Genomic DNA, 21,445 nt, shown 5'->3' with positions numbered 1-21,445 from the left:
GGAGTGTTTATTAGAGGGAGAAGTCACTTGTAATAATCCATATTGAACACTGCTGTTACTTTTTGGCTGTTTTAGCTAATTTTCTCAAATTCCTTTATCGAAAATAGGGTAACTTTGCTAAGGGTGTTTGTTAAAACCAGTAGATGGATTTTGATGAGTGGTGTGCCAAATTAAAGGTAAAAGATTGGCATATGGCAACATGTATTTTTGTTATTTATTTAAAATAACAGGAATATAAATATTTTCTTTTTAGAAAAATAAGCAAAAAAAGTCACTTTTTTAAAGGTTCAAAAAGTATGAATTGTCCTTTAATGTTTGTGATTTATTATGAATTTCATTTCAATAAATGCTATATCAAAATGATATTAATACCAAATGAAAGAGAAATAACAGCTGAATGACAATGGCTAATTTTAATAAGTGTGTTTTGAATAACAATAATATGATGACTAAATGTATGTACCTATGTCTTGAGAAAGAAATATCAAAATTTTAATTTTCCTATTTTAATTTAACTATACCCCAGTAATTTCTAAATTATTGTGTCTTCTGTTTATTGAACCAAGTGAATTTACAACCAATTAAAAGATTAAAGAAACTTCTTTAAAATGATATAATTTTCATTACATAATAATGAGTTTGAATAACTTAATTAACAATTAGAAGTTGACCAATTTCATTAATTTTCCTTGTGGCAATTACTGATAAATAATCAGTAATTATTGATTTTTACAGGTAAATCTGAACATTTCTATAATATTTTAGTGTTTTGAAAACACACCCTTCCTCAGTGTTTTCATTATAACTGTCATTATTAATCTGTCAATTTTGCAACTTATATAACTAAACTCCTGAAAAATTTCTATGTATATGCCAAATGTAAATCTTACAGGCTTTAAGTTCAAACCGTATAAAGATCGGGGAGGCACAGTTGTTTTTACACATTATATAGACATTGTTAGGAGTGACCAGTTCCTGTAATGTAAAGTCCCTGGCCAAATATACGAGGAAAATGTGGTTAAAACTAAAACCTTGGCAAGAATATTATGAGGAAAACAAAAATCGAAAGACGTTATCTAGCCTACAACATGGAGTAAGACCAAAAGAAGCAGCAAGGTCTCATCAACCTCAAACCAAAAAAAAAGGCATTTTTGAAACAACGTAATGTAAATATGGAAAAACACAAATAAGCAAAATGGAACAAGACAAAACCAAGAAAGATGTAGTGAAAGAGTAATCAAGGGAACCAAGATTCTAGCAGAAATCAAAAGAATGTAATCTAGGGACAAAGACCAGACATGGAAACAGACGAACACAGCGAAGAACATAAAATCACTAAAATAATACATATAAAGTAACATAAGTAAATAAGCAACTCGGGCTCCACTAAAAAGTGAGACCATGGACCAGATGCCCCGGTAGGGTAAGCATTCTCTGCCTTTCTACAAACGCCGAGTTGCTGATAAAAAGTCAAAGACGAAAGATGAAAGGAAAACTATGACATGCTGAACAAATCAGTTTTCATGGTGCAGATGGATGCACCGTAACGATCCACTAGTCAATCCTTGTCTGTGGTAAAGGTGCTAATATTTACTTTTTTTTTATCACACGTATCGCTTATCATATAATTGAACTCTACAATAGCTGAACAAAGAAACAAGACAATCAAAAAAAAAAAAAAAAATGGTAGAACAGACCGTGTAGTACAAATCATTGCAAATATTAAATGTTAACACACCCCATTTCAAATTGATAGCTCTAAAATAACTGACCAGAAGGGAGAAAAGGCATTAAAGAATTATGTTTTAAATATAATGTGTATTGTGCTGGCCTACATTTGATTGCAAAATATGTGAAAAAAATACTAGCAGTTACTTTGATTTCTTAGCAGAATAAGAATAAGAGCCCATTTTCTTCCAAATTTTTTCATGCCATTGCATTAGCTCTTAAGAGATCCTGGTTACGATGTCTAGATGGCACCATGTGGTTAACTGGTTATGATATAAAACAGTCTTGGTAAGAAATAAGTGATACACTCCCAAAAGACTACATATTTTTTTATTAAGTTGTTTTATGGGTCTATATTATGAAATGTATAATCATTAATTCCAATATGTCTGTTCTTATGAGATAGTTCACAATGAAAATCCAGTAGTTTCTGTTGTATTTCAGTTTCATTGGCAGAGTTATCTCCCTTAACTTCGAATTCTTTAGTATATTCCTTATAATGTATATTTCATACGAACTGGGGTTATATGAAAAGTCACATGTTCATTTAACAAAATATCAAAAAATAAAAATGTCAGGGCTGGATCCATACAATTTGAAAAGGAAGGGTGCCAACCGGTGTGCCTCAGAAAAGGAGGGGATGGGGTGCTAGGAAATTATTTGCCATCTTTTGTCAATTTTAAACATAAAAATGACAAATTTTCCAATAAATAGAGGATGCCAACCCCTGCAGCTCCTCTGGGTCAGCCAATGAATGTGTAGGTTTTAAACCATGAATCACATTTGCATGAACACTCAGCGGCATCGGTCAATTAGGCGTCAATAACAAGATATAGCTGGAGATTTCCGAAGGCGTTTTAAAAAAAATTAAGGCTACAATCCAAGAATTCAAGATTCTACAAATGCAGGTGTAGTCTGCGTGCAGTGCAAGTAAGTTGTAATGTATGCAACAATACGATAAAACACTTACAAATAAAGAAAAAAATCACTTTGAACACATTTTTAAACAGGTGGTATAGTAAGTCCCTGATTCAAACAACGAGAAAATGCTTGCCACCAATGCATGTGCGGTCAGTCATTACTGGCATGTATTTTATTTTTTTAATATTTCTCACATTTCGCCATTATCTTGATTATTACACCGGAATGCAGGGTTTTCCATGAGAAGTTTGAATTATTTCAGAACATCATTTGCAGTAATTTACGGTGGTAATGATAATGTTAAAATTATAGAGTATGATACAGACCCCATGCAGTGGTCCTTACTTATGGACAAAAGTTTCATTAGACTATTTCATCTCAAGATAACGTGTATTCTATGCGAATGAAATTATTTCATTTTCAGTATAATTTTAACCCAGCGAATATACAAGACATTTACTATTGGCATACTATGATATAGAAAGAGCGATAACTCTAATTAATTTCTTGACATCATATTGGAAATTTATTCATGACAATCCATTACTTTCTCTTTAAAAGAAATGAAGCATCAAAATACAAATGTAAAACCAATTTAAAACATCACAAATAATAAGTATTTTAGCACTATGAAAACGTTTGACATTTTCCTTTTCAACCCACTGAGAACTAAGTAAATACACAACTGCTATGTCGAACCATATCCAAACAACCAATGTTTAGGAAAGCAATTTTTCTTAATTACTCTTTTTAACTTGTAGTTTAAACCACATCATTAGAGTATAAAATTGACAGATAGTTCGATAACATTGAAACTAGATTTAAAATTTCACCTTGTCGAAATTCACATTTTGTGTATTGAAGTGGTTTATGGCATTTAAATGTGTTTTTACTCCGATTTCTTACTTGGGTTGGTTTATTTCGGTCTATTCTATTGAAGAATGGTCTATCTTGTGAAATTGGGATAATCTAACAATAATTGGATCTCCCGTAGACATCCATGTAAGGTTGGTATTTTTTTCTCACTTAATTTCTTTGAGTAGCAAATATGTGAAAGCACTTTTATTCATGAGTACCAGTTTTCGTAGTCTGAATTTCCTTGACCATCCAGTCCCTTTTTTATTTGGATATTGTTATGTCGGCTGCGGAGGAGGGTTGCAGGGCCAGAGGAAATTCAAACTACGGTTTTCGTGGTTTAGGGAAAATGTTAAGTTCGTAGATTCTTAACTTCTTATTACAATTGAATGGGGAATTTCCCTTTCGCTGGAAACGTAGCAAACCACGAAAACCATGAAATTGGTACTCCACGAACAATAATACTTTATCAGTACATCAAAATGAAGTAAATGAGTAAACGAAACAGAGTTAGATTAAATAGAAACAAATGTAATGTACGACAAAACGAGCGAAATTTCTGCAAAATTTGTTCACTGTTCTCTAAATTTGTTTTATAGAAAAGGCAACAAATATATAGTGAAACGAAACAAATGCACCATCGTATTATCCCTATAAAAATAACGAATACTTAAGAGATCTCCAAAGGGTTTTCAATAAGTGTAAACACAGCTTCAAGTCAGCTCTGAAAGGCCCTGACAACAAAAGTAATAAAATACACGGTAACAGAACGATTACACTTCTTCAATATAAACTTAAAAGTCAAATAACGACACGAAGACACATTAATGACCAACAATTACATTATGGCGAAATCATTCATTTCTAAACAAGTATTATATGCTCATTGTATATAACCTCTTAAGTTTGTCACGATTTCTTGGACACTCCTACATAGTCTCGTAAATTCAGCTTCACGTATTTTTATAGACATTGTAATACATACTTTTTTCACTACAAAAGCGAACTTCGTATTAATTTCAGAAAAAAAACAACATTTTAACATGTTTGACTTTTCCGGTTTTCCTCATGTTTAAGAACGATAACTTTCAAGTGTCGATAAAAGACGTATCAGAAAGGCCTTGCATGGGTGGAGAAGAAAACCATCTTCATTGAATTAAAAAAAGACGCATATAATTACGACTTATAAGATTAAAAGTACTGACTAAACAGCAACATAAATTTCAATAATTCCAAAATTACAAATACATTGTTAATGATATAATGATAGAAGCTATTATGACAAGTCCAGAAATTTATTTAAGTCCGATCTAGAAAATGGATAACACTATCTGCAAGCTGTTATTTTTTGCTAATTTTAATAATGTTTTAATGATATTATCCACCCCCCTAATAAAAAAAAACAACAACAAAAAAAAACAAAAACAAAAACAAACAAAAACAAACAAAAAACAAACAAACAAACAAACAAACAAACCAAAAAGAAAACTCAACCCCCAGACTCTGCCGGAATGCGCGAATGGCTCTTGAATCAAAATCATCATCACAGTAGAAAATGTTATTATCAATAAAATGTTTGATTACCAAAGTTTCAATCGAAGGAAAAAACATAGAAGCTGCGGACACCAAAAAGACAACTGAAGAAAAATGCATACACAGTGCATCATTTCAATACAATCTTTATCTTAAAATCCCGTAGTTTGCGAGTAACAAATTATACAAAATAAACCTTTCACATACAACTTCCAAATTAAAAAGTTCAATTGTATACAAGTTGTCATTTCAATACTTCTTATTACCTGGCAACTTAAGAGTGAAAAAAATGTGTAAAAGAGTTTAACTTTTTATACTGGTTATAAACTTGAAATAAGTACCCAATTTAAAGTACGGCGGGCCAATCCAAAACCTAAAGTAAATAAACTCACATTCATTTTGTCAATATTTATGTTTAGAATTCTGGAGAAAGTATATACTTACATGAACTGGGTAGTTCATATGACATATACCGGAGAGACGAGAAGGAACGCCACTTTTTAACCCAGCCAGATGTTCTCTTCCAAGGTAAGATTGTTTTTTTATCGTGTTTGTTAAGTTGGTTTATATTGGTGAAAAAAAGTTTGAAAACTCTCTGAATTACATATTAAGGTGCAATAGCATACTCGTGGCAGTTATAGCATACAAAAAGTCAGCCCTGAGCTGTTCCAAAATATTTTGAAAAGGGGAATGGTTCCAGAAAAAAAAGAGGTTATAGGCTATCATTTAATCATTTTGCCCAAGTTTCACACAAAACGGAAAAAAATCGGGGAAAATAAGAGATTTCAACCCACGGAATCTCTCTCGACCCCCACTGCAAAGAAAAATTTCAAGGGCATCGAAAGGGATCAGTACTCAAGATGGAGATTTCTAGGCAAGAAATCGTTGACAAAAACATATACCGCGATATACAACAACAAAAAGCACCCATATTACCTCAAATAATGAACTGAGTTTGGAACAAGATGCACTGTTCACTTAGCGAATTTGACTGTATAATATACCCTTACCAAAGTCATGTTGCTCAAGTGACTTAGATGGGCACCTATTACGGATTCGTTTGTAAGGAAATTTTTAAAGATCTGAAGTACTTTTGATATAAATAACAAACTGTTTCATAAATTAAAAAAAAATCCATGTAAACATTTTTTTTCTTTCTTACATTATTCATATATATATGTATAAATAAGTATTTATTATATGAACCTGTTTATTATTGTCCTTTGAACACCGGAACAAACATGGTAATATTTAATTTTCTTATTTCAGAATGGATCATTCGTCTTTCGAAACAAGCCACAGGATTCTCCTGTAAGTAAATTTTGGGTGTTGTTAGACATTACAATGACGTCGATTTAAATTAAGAATTGAGTGGTTTATCGACTTGTTAAAAATGAAGATACATTTGAGATAAAAGTATGAGTAATAGTTAATTATCAAAAAAGGATTGAAATTTTGTCCGAAAATTTTGTTCATTCAGTGTGAATCTTGGACAACGTGACAAAATTATAGCCTTGAATCTTCTTTTTTTCTGAAACCCTCCCCTTTTTCAAAATAATGTTGTTGATAGGGTTCCCATGAATACCGCGCTGAACTAGTATCCAGGATGACACCCATGAGAAAACCAGTTTCTCGCCAGTTGGTGATTCCAGATTATGCAAAAATTGACAAGTCAGATACAAGATCTCACCACTGCGCCGAATGTGACAAGCTTCACTTTGAAATAGAGAGACTTCAACTGCAGTTAGAAGATCGATCCAGTAGGGGGACCAGATTGGCTGTTATGGACAGCAGAGAGTCTAACCGCACAGGGGAATACCGACAAAATTCTGCATGGTATAACTATGAAATTTAAAATACGAAAGTTTTAAAAATGGTTGCAGTAAGATTTAAGAACATAAAAGTACGAAGTCTGGTACACATACTTAGTATCAATGTTACTCAATGTATATGCGGGTCCAAGGGGTGCATAGGGGGTGAGGAAACCCTTTATGTTCGAAAAGTTCGGTTGATTATATAAACAAAACAGGTATTCAGTGGAGCGCCTCCCTTTCGGAACTCTTAGATCCGCCATTGCAATGTTTGACATTGGGAAAAAGTAGTTTTACATATATCACAGCAAAGTAGTAAACCTCCTATGATAATTTCAAAGCTAGTATTGAAGGCATGTAGCATTTAGGTGATACATGCATACATTCATCTTTATATCACGAGAATGGATATGTAAAAAAGGCAACAACCTTACCGGGATGAACACCAATGAATAGCTTGATGCAAACAATTTTGTGAATGAAACTAAAACCAAATAAAACATATTATTTCTACATGCAGGAAAGCCTCTTGGGCTGCAACACCTGATATGATCTCTACACACAGTAAGGGAGAAGGACCTCAACAAAAACGTCAAAATAAAGACTTGGAGGAAGAAGTCAAACGACTGAAGCGAGAATTACATCGGAAAAATTTGGAGGTCAGAACACTTCGCGAGGCGAAGTCGAGGGCTTCTATACGGTTAGTTCATGTATTGAAATAAGTTATACACCACTACACAAAGCGATTGTGGTACATTACTGTAGAAAATATGCACATCAAATCTTGGAGAATGAACAGGTTTTCAGTTGATAATTATTTTTTCTTATTTGTACATACATTGTCACTGTAAAATACTGAGTTTGCGAGTTCTGCATAAAGAATCCTTTTCTTTGTAAATTGTAATTGCGTTCTATTTTTTTTTTTTTTTTTGGCTCATTGACTTCTATGAGCCGGTGTAGCAATGCATAGCACATTGAACTTAGTGAAATCAGCTTTTGCACCTATGGAAAGTGACATTAGCGGTCTTTAGACAAATTGAACATGACAACACAATTGTGTGTGTGTTTTATTCCAGAAGCAAGTTTAATACGTCAATAATTTTCCACGAGGTCCACATTATTAACATCATGATACTTCGTTGAATTGAATTATTTTGCCCTAGTCTGAATTGTTTTTGACGGGACCGTCTTATGACTCGTGGCGAGGAGCTGCATTATTGATGCTAGACTATTACTGGATTATGCTCACTTGCATTATGACGGGTGCCGCTGGCGGAACAGGACATGCTTAACATTCCTAGCACACAATTTAACTCACTATTCTTTATTATTAGTTCGTTAGGTTTTTTGTATGACATTTTGTATATTAGAACTATAAGTTACAAAAACTTCTGAATCGGACCCGGGCGGTTCCACAAAACCGGCAAATTCGACATTTTGTGCGACATGACCTGTTGTGATAACATTAATTTATATTTTGCTTGTTATTCAGGACTGCAGTTGTTCCACCCGATGCCATTGTCGACCCCTTGCCAGTAGATCGTGTTTCGGAACTTTATATCGAAGTATACCAGAACGACTGGGTCGCTGCCAATCAAGCTCTACTGAACGATAAAGTAAATCAGGAACCGGCTGCCAGTAAACTAATCGGCGTATTAACGGTAATGTTTTGTGTCCTTAGTGAACCTGCTCCTTTTCGACTTTCAATTCCAGCTTTTTTTTGTCTTTGGGCTATATGTGATTATGTTTACAACAATATTTTTGTCCCTGGATTACTTTCTTTTGATTTCCGTTAGGAACCTTGGTTCCCTTGATTACTTCTTAACGGCTCTATCGCATCTATTTTTTAAACAATTTATTTCAATCTGTAACAAGCTTTCTTATTGATTGGTTTTCTTTAAACAAAATAAGTTATTCTGTATAATCTGATTTGATACTGAGACGTGATTCCGCACTTCACGATTAAAATAACCCCAATCCCCAAAAAATCGCTTTGATTATCAATCAATTCTAAATATTTGGATTTGAACCCATTAGAAATTAAAATATAATAAGGAACGTTTTTAATTTTTGTTCTGATTATACTAAGCGACCTGCCTTAGTACCTGGTTTCCGACAGTTAACAAGATATCACACACTTAAAAAAATACAATTCATTCAGACCTCAGGTCGTTTCAGTATAGAGTAATTTACTTATACTAATTTCTCTTTTATATTCTTTTCTACGGAGCCCTGTTAGACTCACACAGATAAGAGATTGTAATTTAAAAAGTCCAGCGCTGTAGATTCAAACTCCAGCACGTCTAGCGTTGTAGATTCAAAGTCTAGCGCTAGAAATTAAAACTCCAGCGCTGTATATTTTAACTCCAGCGCTGTAGATTCAAAGTCAAAGTTGGAGTTTAAATCTACAGCGCTGGCCTTTTAATCTACACCGCTGGACTTTAAATCTTCACCGCTGGACTTTGAATCTACAGCGCTGGACTTTTTAAATTACAATCTCTTATCTCTGAGAGACCAACAGGGCTCCGTACTTTTCAGTGTATAGTAGTTAAATCACTATTATGTGTTTTACACCTGTCGTTATAAATTGCACCAAATGTATTGTTTGTTATGTTCATGTATGGAAAAGACCCTTGTGAGTCGGAATAACCAAATTTGTTTATTCGCAAATAAAAGATATTTAAACTTAAAACGCACTTATAAACTGATGCAAATAAAGCGTTTGGCGCCTAAAATTCTTGATCTTATTTGTATTTCAGGACGCATTTGGATATTGTGAAAACCTGGCACCGGAGCACCTGGAAGCAATTATAAAGACAAGCATGTCCGTCAAACCTCGTGTACGGTTGATTTTGTGTATTTTGCATATCAAGTCATTTCAAGCGAAATCTGAACTTGCATAATTGTATGTAGGACCGTTCACTTGTTTTCTTATACCTTATACGGTCAAAAACTTTTTTTAATGAAGATACTTAAAACTTAAAAAAAATACTTAATTTGTAACAGAAAGTAACAATGGAATAATACAAATTGTTTACTGTCAATCATCGGTTTAATAAAAATCAAATGTCTAATCATTCCTTAACTCGAATAAATACATTTTGCTTTAAATGCACGGATTTGAAGAACAGATTTAGGGGAATATAAGTGTTAGATTTTTTTTAAACCTCGATCTGCATGTATATAAGACTCCAAACATCGATAGTCCTTTTTCTTTCAGACAAATATCAATGTTCCTGCGGGAAAATCCGAAGAGCAACCAGATATTCAGAAAGAAGCAGGGATATTTCGTAAAAATGTTGCTGAACAAACGGCAATGAGTATCATCAAGGTATTATATATTATATATTATATTAGAATAATTAAATCCTAAATATATTTACTACTTATTCATTCGAAACTTATTTATAACAACGTGCATTTTCCATACCTGATTCATTCACAAATTTCTTTTTTTTTGTGTTAATTTGTCGAAAGACTTAATCTGACGGCAGACGTCATGACATTTAAATCCAGCATGCACACCTTAAAGGAATTAAACCAATAATCAGCAACCTTATTTTCGACCAATAAGTCTGAGCTCCAGTTTTTTGTTCCCAGGTTTGGAAGTTTTTTTCTTGTGACATATTTTGAATATGATCAGGAACTCCTCACATAATTGCACACTCTCTCAATGGCAGCGTATAACATGAAAATAAATACGCGCAAATTGAACGATACCAAATCTTCTACCTGGTTTGGTAGTCACCAATCATTGTATTTTGAAATATTATGGCTAAAGTTTTCTTTATTTCAGAACTTCAGGTTCGAAGTTTTTATGAAAAAGAAGGACTTCACATCAAAGCAAAAACAGAACTATGATATCACAAAGTTTGTGGATAAATGTGTAAATATCGCGTGGTTTATAGCTATACAATCTTATCCAATTATATTAGACGATAGTGTATCACGTGATAAGACTTTCAAATACGAAACATACCAACCATTTGATGATGACGATGATGAAGATGCGGCTGTCTATGACTACCTTATATGGCCAGCTTTGCTAAATGCGGAAAGTAACTCGCTCCTTTGTCAAGGGGTTGCTCAGAGGAAAACTGGAACATAGTCTCTGACAATATATCAGGAAAATAGTTATACAATTGTTTCTTTATTCATGAACAATTAAAAAAGAATTATTTTGAATCATAGGTGATATTAGTGAAAGCAATTGACTCCTAGATGAAGTGTATGTATGATTTTTTTTCAACTTAATTTTATACTACCAACAGTTTTATGTACTTTTATTCAAAGATTGGATACAAAAGAATGATATAAAGACAATAAAAAAAGAAAAAAAAGCTTTAGTCGCGATATAAGTAAATCAATTAACAAACAAAAACAAATAAACAAAACAAAACAAAACAAAACAAAACAAACAAACAAACAAACAAACAAAACAAAACAAAACAAAAATACACACGAAACAAAGCGAAACAAATTGTGAGCAAATCTAAGCTATGTATATTTCAAGAAAACATACGGACACCTATTTTACCCCGGACTTGACATCTTATGAGCGACTCTGCAGAGGTTTCTAAAAAAGCAGATGACGCTGGCCATACCAGCACAGTTTTTGCTCAGTTGCATTTGTTTCTCTCTACGTGTTGTTTTGGTTATTTCATGTATTTTGTTCTGTGTATCTGTTTCCCCCGTCTGGTCTTTTTACTTTGATTATGTTGTTTTTAATTTGAGTAAGTAATGTCAAAGGGTTTACAGCGGATGTAATGAAACACAAAAACGATCGAAAGACACTTGTCTATTTTTTTCATTTTTGCAATTAAATATAGTTAAGTTTTAAAAATTGAAACGAAAACCTACAGTGATGAAAAATAAATAGGGCTAAAATATGTCCAGTGTTAAATTGCAGAAACATCAATCATATAGGTATTACAAATTTCGAAATGCTGTACGCGCGTATCAAGAGTAACTTCTTATCAGCAGCAAGAGGACATACGACGTAGGAAGTTTAAAAAGGATAAAAATGAATTGTATACAAGAAGTACTAAAAATCAAAACTATCGAATTAGGAAACCAAAGCACGCCATTGTAGCCCCATGTTTGAAAGAGTAATCAAGGGAACCAAGGTTATAGCGATAATCAAAAGAAAGCAATCCAGGGACAAAGACCAAACATGGAAAACAGACATACACAACAAAGAACATAAAGAGTAACTAAAATCATACATACAAAGTAACAAAAGTAAATGAGCAACTCCACCAAAAACTGGGAGCATGGACCAGGTGCACCGGTAGGGTAAGCGTCCTCTGCTTTTCTAGAAACACCCACCGAGTTGCTCATAAAAAGTCAAGTCCGGGGTAGACAAACGAGGGAAGGAAAACTATGACCCGTTGAATAAATCAGTTCTCATGGTGCTGATGGATACACCATAACGATCCACGAGTTCATGATAACGACCATAAAACTTCTGTAGTGATGACTTCAATCTTGTAGCAACATAAGCTTGTTCCAGAAGCCTATTTGTTAGAGTTCTAGCGCGATACAAAAAGTCTGCGTTGTTTCGGCAAGCTCTGGCATAACGTATGAGTTGTGATATGAACACTCCATACGCAGGAGCCGAAGGTATGTTGCCACAGATGAAAGGAAAGTTGACAATTCTGAATGAAAAGTCATCACGTTTGTCGTAAAGATTGGTCAATAGTTTTCCTTTACCATTGATTTCTAAGTGTAGGTCAAGACATGAGACAGTGTCTGTAGTATCCTTTATCTCAAGTTCTTTTGGGTAGATGCGATGTATCAAATCCCCGAAATTAGGATTGTTTAAAGATAATACGTCATCCATATAGCGGAAACTGAGATTGAAGGATCTAGCCAAACGATATTCTTTCTTTCTGATCGGATCAGCTATAAAGTCATCCTCATAAGAGTGAAGGAATAGGTCAGCAAGTAAAGGAGCACAATTTGTTCCCATTGGAATGCCGACCGTTTGTTGAAAAACACGCCCACCACACTGGACAAATATGTTGTCGATTAAAAATTCCAGCATTTTGTAAACATCTTCCTCTGTATATTTGGAAGATGATTTGGAATTATTTCTGACAAAGTATGAGGAATCTCTACCAAGAACTATATATTTGTATCTAGGTGTACCATCTTTCTTGGAAAAACAACGATGTATAATGTTTTTAAGTCGGGATTTTAATTGAGTATGGGGAATAGAAGTATACAGTGTTGAAAAAAAACATAGGTTTAAATGCTATTATATTCTGATAATAATCTTGAGTTGAGGGTCTCCAAAAGATCTTTCGAATTCTTCAGGATCCACATTGAATTAATACCACTACGGGAGTAACAAGTGTTGTGGTAAGACTGGAGACCCTCTTACAGCTGTAAGTATAGAAGTTCAACGTTTTGTGAGAGGTTTGGTGGTACATTTTAGCAGATCCAAATATGTAATGTTGTTTGTATGGATTCCTGTGGAGTTTAGGAAACCAGTACATAGACGGTAAATCACAATCATCATCTTTGGTAGAGAGACAAAAGAGGATAGCACCGATTTATAGTTATCCACTATCTCTTCTTTTGATAGTGTAGTGGCAGTATAGGTCTTGCCACTGCTAGTAAGTTCTACGTCTACCTCTGATAATAAACATTGGATATAATACGTTTTGAAGACAATGTTGTTCTGGGCTTTGTCTGCTGCAGCCACAACATATCTGTCATGTGTGGTAGACAATATTTTTGCTAAATCGGGGTCTTTGAAAACTGATGTAGCATTGACACTCATTGACCTACGTAAAACTTTCATCCGTTTCAAAATCAAAGACCTCATGGCCTCATGTCCACTCTGACAGAGAATCAATGTCTTCTTGTTCTCGTTTGATTCATTTTCTTGCGTAGTCCTCCACTGTATCCATAAGAACTTTAAAGTTATAATTCCAATTTATGGAGCGTGCTTCACGGTACTTGGGACGTTTAGAAAGGATATTACGCAAATTCGTTTTCGATGATGGTTAAATCTCCCTTAACGACGTGACCAGAAGGACCGTATTTGAATTAAGAGTTTTTGCAAGAACAGTCACATGGTTTAGCCTTAAAGTCCTCAATCTTGAGGTTCTGAAACAGGGAATAAACCTCAGATTTTTAAAAATTAGAATTTTATGCTTCGACAATTTTCGGAAAATAATATATGAGACATGATTCGGGGTCAGACAAGTCTGAATACTGGGTTGTTGGATATCCTCTGGGATGTTTGGTCCACCAGCAGTGTCATTGGTCCAGTGGTTTCTAAATACCAATCATATAAATATTGTACCTTTTGGTATATAAAGAATTGAAAAAATTAACATACAATAAATTACAAAACACAAAATGTGTATTTCCAATGATTTAATCAACTGACATCTTCGTTTGGTTTATTTTTGAAGCATAAAATAAAATCAATTAATGTTTTATTTTTTGTTCTACGAATACGATGCATCTCATATTAAAAATACAGAAATGTTTTCGAACAATTCTTGATCATCAACATAAAACCCTTATAACGGCAACCAATTACTGGAATTCCATACTGATGTGTCTAAATAAATTATTCGGCGTTATAAAAGCAATGATTAGGTAGCTCAGCAAATGTTAAGGATACACAAGAAATGGAAAACACTTCGGATGTGCCAAGACGCTTTCCAAAGAAATCTTTCCTTATAAGTGATATATTAGTTGAATCGACAAAAGTTAAAACGAACAAAGGAGAATCACAAATTGGTGAACACAACATTGTGGACAATAGCTATGAAAAGCCAAGTTATGACAGTGTCTTTCCCTGGACAAACTGGAATGCAGATAATGAAGCTGAATATGCTGTGAGTCATTCTGAAAGTAAGTATATAATTGACGATATTAAATTTTTAAATAATAAGTTTGTTCATGTCAAAAGCAGCACAAAACTTTAAACAACGGAGTTGCACTATGGACTAAGCAGTAATTTAATATTATCGGAACAGAAATATAAAAGTAATTTGCGAGTAAATGAAACCTTATATATTTTGAATAGAATGTTGCTTCCAATGAAAAAAAAAAAAGTTTCATTCGATCAAGTGATTCCAGAAAAAAAAATAACAAATGTATTTCATTTGTTTTTTTTTTTTTACCGATAAAGAAAACGTAAACATAAAGTTGTTTTTATTTCGCAAAACACTCGTGTGATTAAATTATGGTTTAGAAAAAAGCTTAAATTGTTGAAGAAGAAAAACAAACAAACAAACAACCAAACAACCAAACAAAAACAACAAATAACAACAACTAAACAACAACAACAACAAAACTGTTGATCTCATTCATCAAACAGAGAAAGGGAAAAAAGTTAAAAAGTTATTGTATCGATGGAGAAAAACCGTAACATGTATATCCCTTTTATTTATTTTACATGTAGTATAGATATTTTGTTTCCGTCTTGAAGTCTTTATGACTGTTCTCTAAAATTATTCAGTGGTCAATTATATAACTATGAAAGTAAGCCTATCTGTATCATGATGCAATGTGTCCCATTTAGGTTTGTGTTCTCATTGACAACTAAATCAAATTAACATTGAAGTAACTCAGCGCTTCATCAACATCCGATATATTTGAAAAGTAGATTTCTCTCCCATCTTTTTTTTTTTCGTCTAAATAATAATATATGAAGCATTAAGGAATCGTATACATTATTAAATTAATTGTAATTGTTTCAAAGTTCTTATTCCAAAACATACTTTAAAGACGAATGTGGTTGTTTTTTATCATTAATTTAGCGTTCATTATTTAGCCTCTTTTTTCTTCTATAGTTTTAAAAGGGACAGGAAAATTTAATTATAACTGAAGAAATTGACGCCTTGACCAGAAACAATGAAAAGCCAATGAAACTGTCTTTTCATGATTTCTTTATTTATCGCTACAATAAAATGCAATTAATTTCTGAATTGTCCGTTTATGGTTAGTAAGTGTGAAATAGAATTTGTTAACGGCAATCAACATTTATTGGAGATGAGTGAAGGGTAACTAATGAGTGTCACAAATTAATAAAGAAGACGGATGAAGTGGTTAATTTGTGTCATGCAAGTGTATAAATATTGCCTAACTGTGAGGATGGATAAAATCCAAATTATACCACACTGTACAAATATATTTGTACAATATAAATGCAATTTCCATATAATTTATAGTTTTAGTATGTTTTTATATGTTAGTTTAAATATGTGCAGATTTCGGCTTTATTTTCAGAACTTGATCTTTGCGTTACACTATAATCATACAAATTACTTTGAGATAAATACTGTTATCTGATTGGCTAAAACAATTTTGTATTATGTCCATGGATAAAACAAATATTGACACACTCCTATTCAGTTAAATTCAGTGCTACTTTTCTCATGTTTAAAGATATAAATATGCTTTAGAATTAATTAATAAGAATTGGCTATGATAAAAATTTTGTCTATTGACAAAATTTTTATTATTTCCAATTCTTAAAATAACTACAAACAATTCCTATGTTACACCTATTGTTCTACTGTTACCTTATGAATTTGTTACTATTAATACATTTTATTTATTATTATTCAGTATGAAAATACTGTTATTGAAAATTTTGATAACGATGTATAATTTTGCAGAGTTGCTATGGAGCGACAGCAGGCCGCATATAGAATTATCTAATCCGAGAAATTCGTCTACTATCCCAAGTATGCAGGATCGACCATTATTAAGCACAGAAAATCATTTCGATATGTTTGGGATATCTTCAATTGAAGAAAGTCAAACCATCAGAAAAAAGAAAACCAGGACAGTTTTTTCCAGGAGTCAAATATATCAATTGGAATCAACATTCGACATGAAGCGCTATTTATCAAGCGCAGACAGGACAGCATTGGCGAACTCCCTGAAACTGACAGAAACACAAATCAAAATTTGGTTTCAAAATCGAAGAAATAAATGGAAGAGACAATTATCTGCTGACATTGATACACAGTCATGTTTTCATATCGATCCCTGTGCTCAGGTTCGAATCCCTGTACTGTGTAGTCCCTACAAATACCACCATGGCTTTTTACCAGGGAACGCACAATTGCGTTCTTGCGTCGGCCAAACGCCCTTTCTAAACAAATCCTTGGCAATTCAAAAACCATTTCCAACTCTCACATATACATCAAGCGCTTAAAATTATTTTTTGTCTTTCAATTTTCCTTATTATATTTAATCTGTAGATTTCATAGACATTTTCAGTGTTATGTAATTCTTATACACAGTGTTGAAATGATATATTTCTCACTTTCGTGAATTTATGTAGAAAATCGTTTACCGAAAAGTTACTTAATAAATATGTAAAAAAAAAATTGACTTTCATGTGTTATGATATGTTACACATGTTAACATGTTAAATATTATAGAAATGCATGTACATGTATTCAATACATACCCGTCCGGAAATGTCGATTGCGCAACAAGGAAGTTTGTTTTACTATATATTAGCGAAATTTTCAAGATGGAATCACTTTCAGTCGAAGTCAACAATCAAAGGTTAGTTCAATTTCTTAAGCATTAAGGTCGGTTTTTAAATTATAAAATTTTGAGAAGTTGTAACGGTAAGCAAAAATATTTAAAATGTCTACAAACATGCGGGTTAAACGCTAAATATTTTTTTGTACGTTTTAAGATTCTAACTAGGATAAAACGAGATATTTGTATACACACGATATGCTGACGTCAAGAGCAAGAAAAGTTATTACACTTACTATATTTTGAAACGTAAATGAACAAAATTGTTGCATACTAATATTGAACTTTGTTTTTTTTTTAGAAAATAACCATGAATGCCAAAATCGCACTCCTCATTGTACTTCCCTGCATTATTGCATTGGTCTCAGCCCAATACGGCTACCACGCACAGCAAGGAGCAGGACAGTACGTCTCATATGCCAGTAACAGTGTACAGGCTCTTCGGCAAGCCAGACTCTTCAACTACCGTACGTATTTTGTTATTCACGCTAAATAAACAGGCTACTTGCAAGTAATATTTGTAATTCTTATGACTAGAATATAACATAGTATAGCTCTCTGTATCATTTGGCTGAATAGTTAGCGTTTATTTACCTTTTCATATATTTCTTGCAATTAAAAACATTTTTACAGAATTGTTTTAAACAACTCTAACAAAAGAAATCTGTAATATTTAGGGAGTAGATAGCAAATCAATTCTAAAATATACAATACACATATTCATTAACTCATTTTTGTTAAAAATTATAACTGTGGAATTTCTTATTTTACACTATGCATGACACTTTAATACATGTTATTTTTGTAAGGTTTTTACTTGTATTCAATTCAGTATTGTTCAAATGTATTATAAGATCAATACAATGCCTATAGAAACGGATTTTACATGGACTTCTTTTTTTTCAGTTCTCGGAGGTCTCTACTTCTTGAACTTGTTCAACGTCACTGGAAACAGAATTGCTGGTTAAACGATAAAAAAACTACAACATTATTTGTAAGTATTCTCAAATTTTGTTCTGGTCCGTAACCAGAATTTGTGAGGATTTGAAAGGGGGAAATATTTTTTTCCGCCTTTAATTGTGCGTAGCAAATGTTAAGCTAATGTTAAATAATATTAACCGTTTTCTTCCAAAAATAATAGTTATCCTTGGATAATTGTTGTTGCATGTCAATGAATGCGCAAAAATCATGTTTTCACAATTCTACATTTATTGTTTCGTTTACGTCTATTCTACATAAATATACACACTGTGTTTAATAAGTTAATAAATTTATGACAACGATATAACCCAAAACTAGACAAATATTTGGAATTCAAATTTTGCTCGATATTGAAGTTTTATAAAAAAAAATTTGATTAGTACTTTAATTTGTTATTTGTGTGAAATTGTTGAAAAGAATGGTTATTATTTGCATATGTTGTCAATCAAAATCATTAATAATTATTTCCTTTCATTTTCAGATTATACTCACTTTGGAAGATATGGTTCAAAAGTCCCACCCTGAATCATAGACAACTTATTATTTAATTGATGCTATTTATTTAATTATTTATAAAAACTTGTTCAAAAACTAAAATATCTAATAAAACAATTTAAACATAAAATGTGTATTGTCTTATTCAACACTCATCATCATGCATTCAAGATATTATTCAAATCCTCCGAGCGAACAAATGAATGTTAGTTGCTCATGTTCAGCTATTTTTGTCAGATTTCGGATTTCTCTGATTTAATCCATTTCATGGCATACATATTACTTGCCCGGTGACCCTCACTTTTTTCATAACTTAACTAAACACACCTTAAAATGTTATTTGAGTAGTTGTCATAAAATGCTTGTTATTTCTCTGGAGTTTTCAATAGCTAAAACCTACTTAGACAAAACCTGTGGAAAATCAAGAGAAATCCGAAGTGTCAAATGCAATATATATTGTTCTAGCATGAAAGAACTTCAAAGATTTCGCAACCCTTGGAATCCTTATTATTCTTAAACAGAGCAGCGAGCATCCTTATACAATTTACCTGCTTGCAAAAAGATGGGAAAATATGGTATAACTGTGTGTATGGTATGTGGAAAGGATGGGAGATTGTTCAGTTTACATCTACAAATTATAAAGATAATGAAAGACAAGTTATTTGAAGACAACGGAACATGCATTAACAATTTCAGAATTCAATGGGCTGATATTAAAAGGATCACTTACGAAGATAAATAAACTTTACATTCCATTTCAAAACAAACCCAAAAACATCTTAAAATTATTTCCGTCAGTCGTATAGTTAAGGTTAATATAAAGTTAAACATCTCGTGGTCATGCTCAATTTACATAAGCGCAACGGTAGTAAACATCAAATATTAAGATAAAAAAATACAAAAACATGACAAGATTTGACAAAGAAAATAGAGAGAGAGAGAGAGAGAGAGAGAGAGAGAGAGAGAATTAAACTAAAACTAAAAACCTGAAAGATTAAATATAGAAATGTGTTGATGAGAGGGACATTCAGGTAAACCAAGAGGACAACAGCAACTGGCATAAAAAAGCTTAAAAAACATCATTGATCACGATCTAGCATCTTATGATAGATGTTCTAAAACATGGCATATCAAATTAGACCCTATTTAAACGGACAGTTTAATGTTTTCGCAAGTAAATACTGCTGATGTTAGTTTCAATCTAAAGAAAAAAATCTGCCAGCAGAGCTCAAAAGTATTTGGATGTAACGTTCCGTTACAATGCAAAATGGAACCATCCAATGAAATAAATAAGTAGCTACCGCTTATAAGCATTTCAACATTCTAAGCATGCTCAAATTTATTTTCATTCTGTAAATATCTCAGAAAAATTATTTATAGTGTTCATAATACTGAGATAGCAAACGCACTAAAGCAAGAGACTTTACACATTGAAGCACTCGAGTAATTGCGAGCTTTGAAAGATATCGTTTTTCCGTGAATTGGTTTAACTGTCAAAAATGTCGAGTTGAATAAATCGAACGTTAAAATAGATGCAGGCCCCCGGAAAAAAATTAAATTTGGGCGTACTGAGAATCGGTTCTAAATTGACTGTTCCTCAATATGCATATTGCCCAAGAAATGTAAGTACATTGATAATAGGCTTATAATTTCTTTTCTGGTGTACATATTTTTGTAAGGAATTATTGTTTAAGTCTGTTTTAACTTTCTTGTCGGTCTTGCATACATTCTTTTTTTCCTGAAAAACCACATGAGGTTGTGTTGGACCACATATGCTTTGCTAATTTGTTATTGTATTGGTACACACCACGACATAACGCATCACATATGTTATGATATTTTTTACTATTTCATTTTTCACTTAAAAATGTCAGTCAACACTAGTGAGCTTGCATGCCGGTAATTTATTGGAAACTATTCTTATTTTAATACACCTGCATAATTATGTAATTGTATTTGTGCCGTGTCCATTTGTTAATGAATCAAATAGATTCTGCATTGTTAATTTTAGTCGAGACTTATTATGCAGTATAGTAATATTGGGACTAGGCATGTTCAAGACAAGTTGTTTTCAAAATAAAGCTTGTAAAAACCTGCTCGGTTTAGACAGGAGTCAGGTTAACCAAGGTTAAAAAACATTTAAATTTTTATCAAAGTCTTTAAAATGTGTCTTGTTTAAAGAGGTTTTCGGGTTATTCAGGGTTTCATTTAGACAGGGTCCATTGCTACAAAACTTGAAGAATTACTTAAGTCTGATATAATTCTTAAATGTTTGTGACATCATTAAAGACGTTGCAGTTACCATGGAAGCTTAGAATATTCTCAGACTTAATTATTTTTTTAAGGTTTGTGGCGCCGGGAGTAGGTCTCATTGTATATGACAGCTGAATATAACGATTTTATAGAGTGTGCTATAAAATAACAAATAAAATACCAAACGGTTCAAAGTGATATCAACGGAACCAGGACTTGAATGATTATTAAAAACGAGATAATCCAAAGAAACCGAATAAACGAAGAAAATAAACAAACACAAAATTGAAAAAAAATAACAAAAGTAGCACGTACACAGAAAACAAAGGTAAATGAGC

At 32.6% G+C, this 21,445-nt stretch overlaps 1 protein-coding gene and 1 long non-coding RNA gene across 3 annotated transcripts; both read left to right on the top strand.

Moving 5' to 3' along the window:
- Positions 1-3,500: 3,500 nt before the first annotated feature.
- Positions 3,501-11,033, top strand: LOC148621370 (uncharacterized). 2 transcript variants are annotated; one of them, XM_088575616.1, is made up of 9 exons: positions 3,501-3,651; positions 5,457-5,565; positions 6,307-6,348; positions 6,608-6,873; positions 7,369-7,548; positions 8,341-8,509; positions 9,608-9,688; positions 10,069-10,179; positions 10,645-11,033. In XM_088575616.1, the coding sequence occupies exons 2-9, from the start codon at positions 5,551-5,553 to the stop codon at positions 10,954-10,956; spliced, it is 1,176 nt and encodes a 391-aa protein (XP_088431742.1). In that variant the 5' UTR covers positions 3,501-3,651; positions 5,457-5,550; the 3' UTR covers positions 10,957-11,033. The 2 variants fall into 2 exon arrangements, with proteins under 2 accessions (XP_088431742.1, XP_088431741.1); XM_088575615.1 differs by having other exon boundaries at positions 3,501-3,656.
- A 6,300-nt stretch (positions 11,034-17,333) lies between these two features.
- Positions 17,334-18,969, top strand: LOC148621369 (uncharacterized). Its single transcript, XR_015920848.1, has 4 exons — positions 17,334-17,399; positions 17,680-17,845; positions 18,285-18,372; positions 18,841-18,969. It is a non-coding gene; the product is annotated as an uncharacterized LOC148621369 (long non-coding RNA).
- The last annotated feature ends 2,476 nt before the right edge of the window (positions 18,970-21,445 follow it).

The sequence above is a fragment of the Perna viridis genome, chromosome 3, assembly GCF_037379345.1.
Source record: "Perna viridis isolate PV_CMFRI_1.1 ecotype Kerala chromosome 3, ASM3737934v1, whole genome shotgun sequence".
Classification (NCBI taxonomy): Eukaryota; Metazoa; Mollusca; class Bivalvia; order Mytilida; family Mytilidae; genus Perna; species Perna viridis.
The sequence above is the reverse complement of the archived record's forward strand: the minus strand, read 5'-3'. Positions and strand labels throughout refer to the sequence as shown.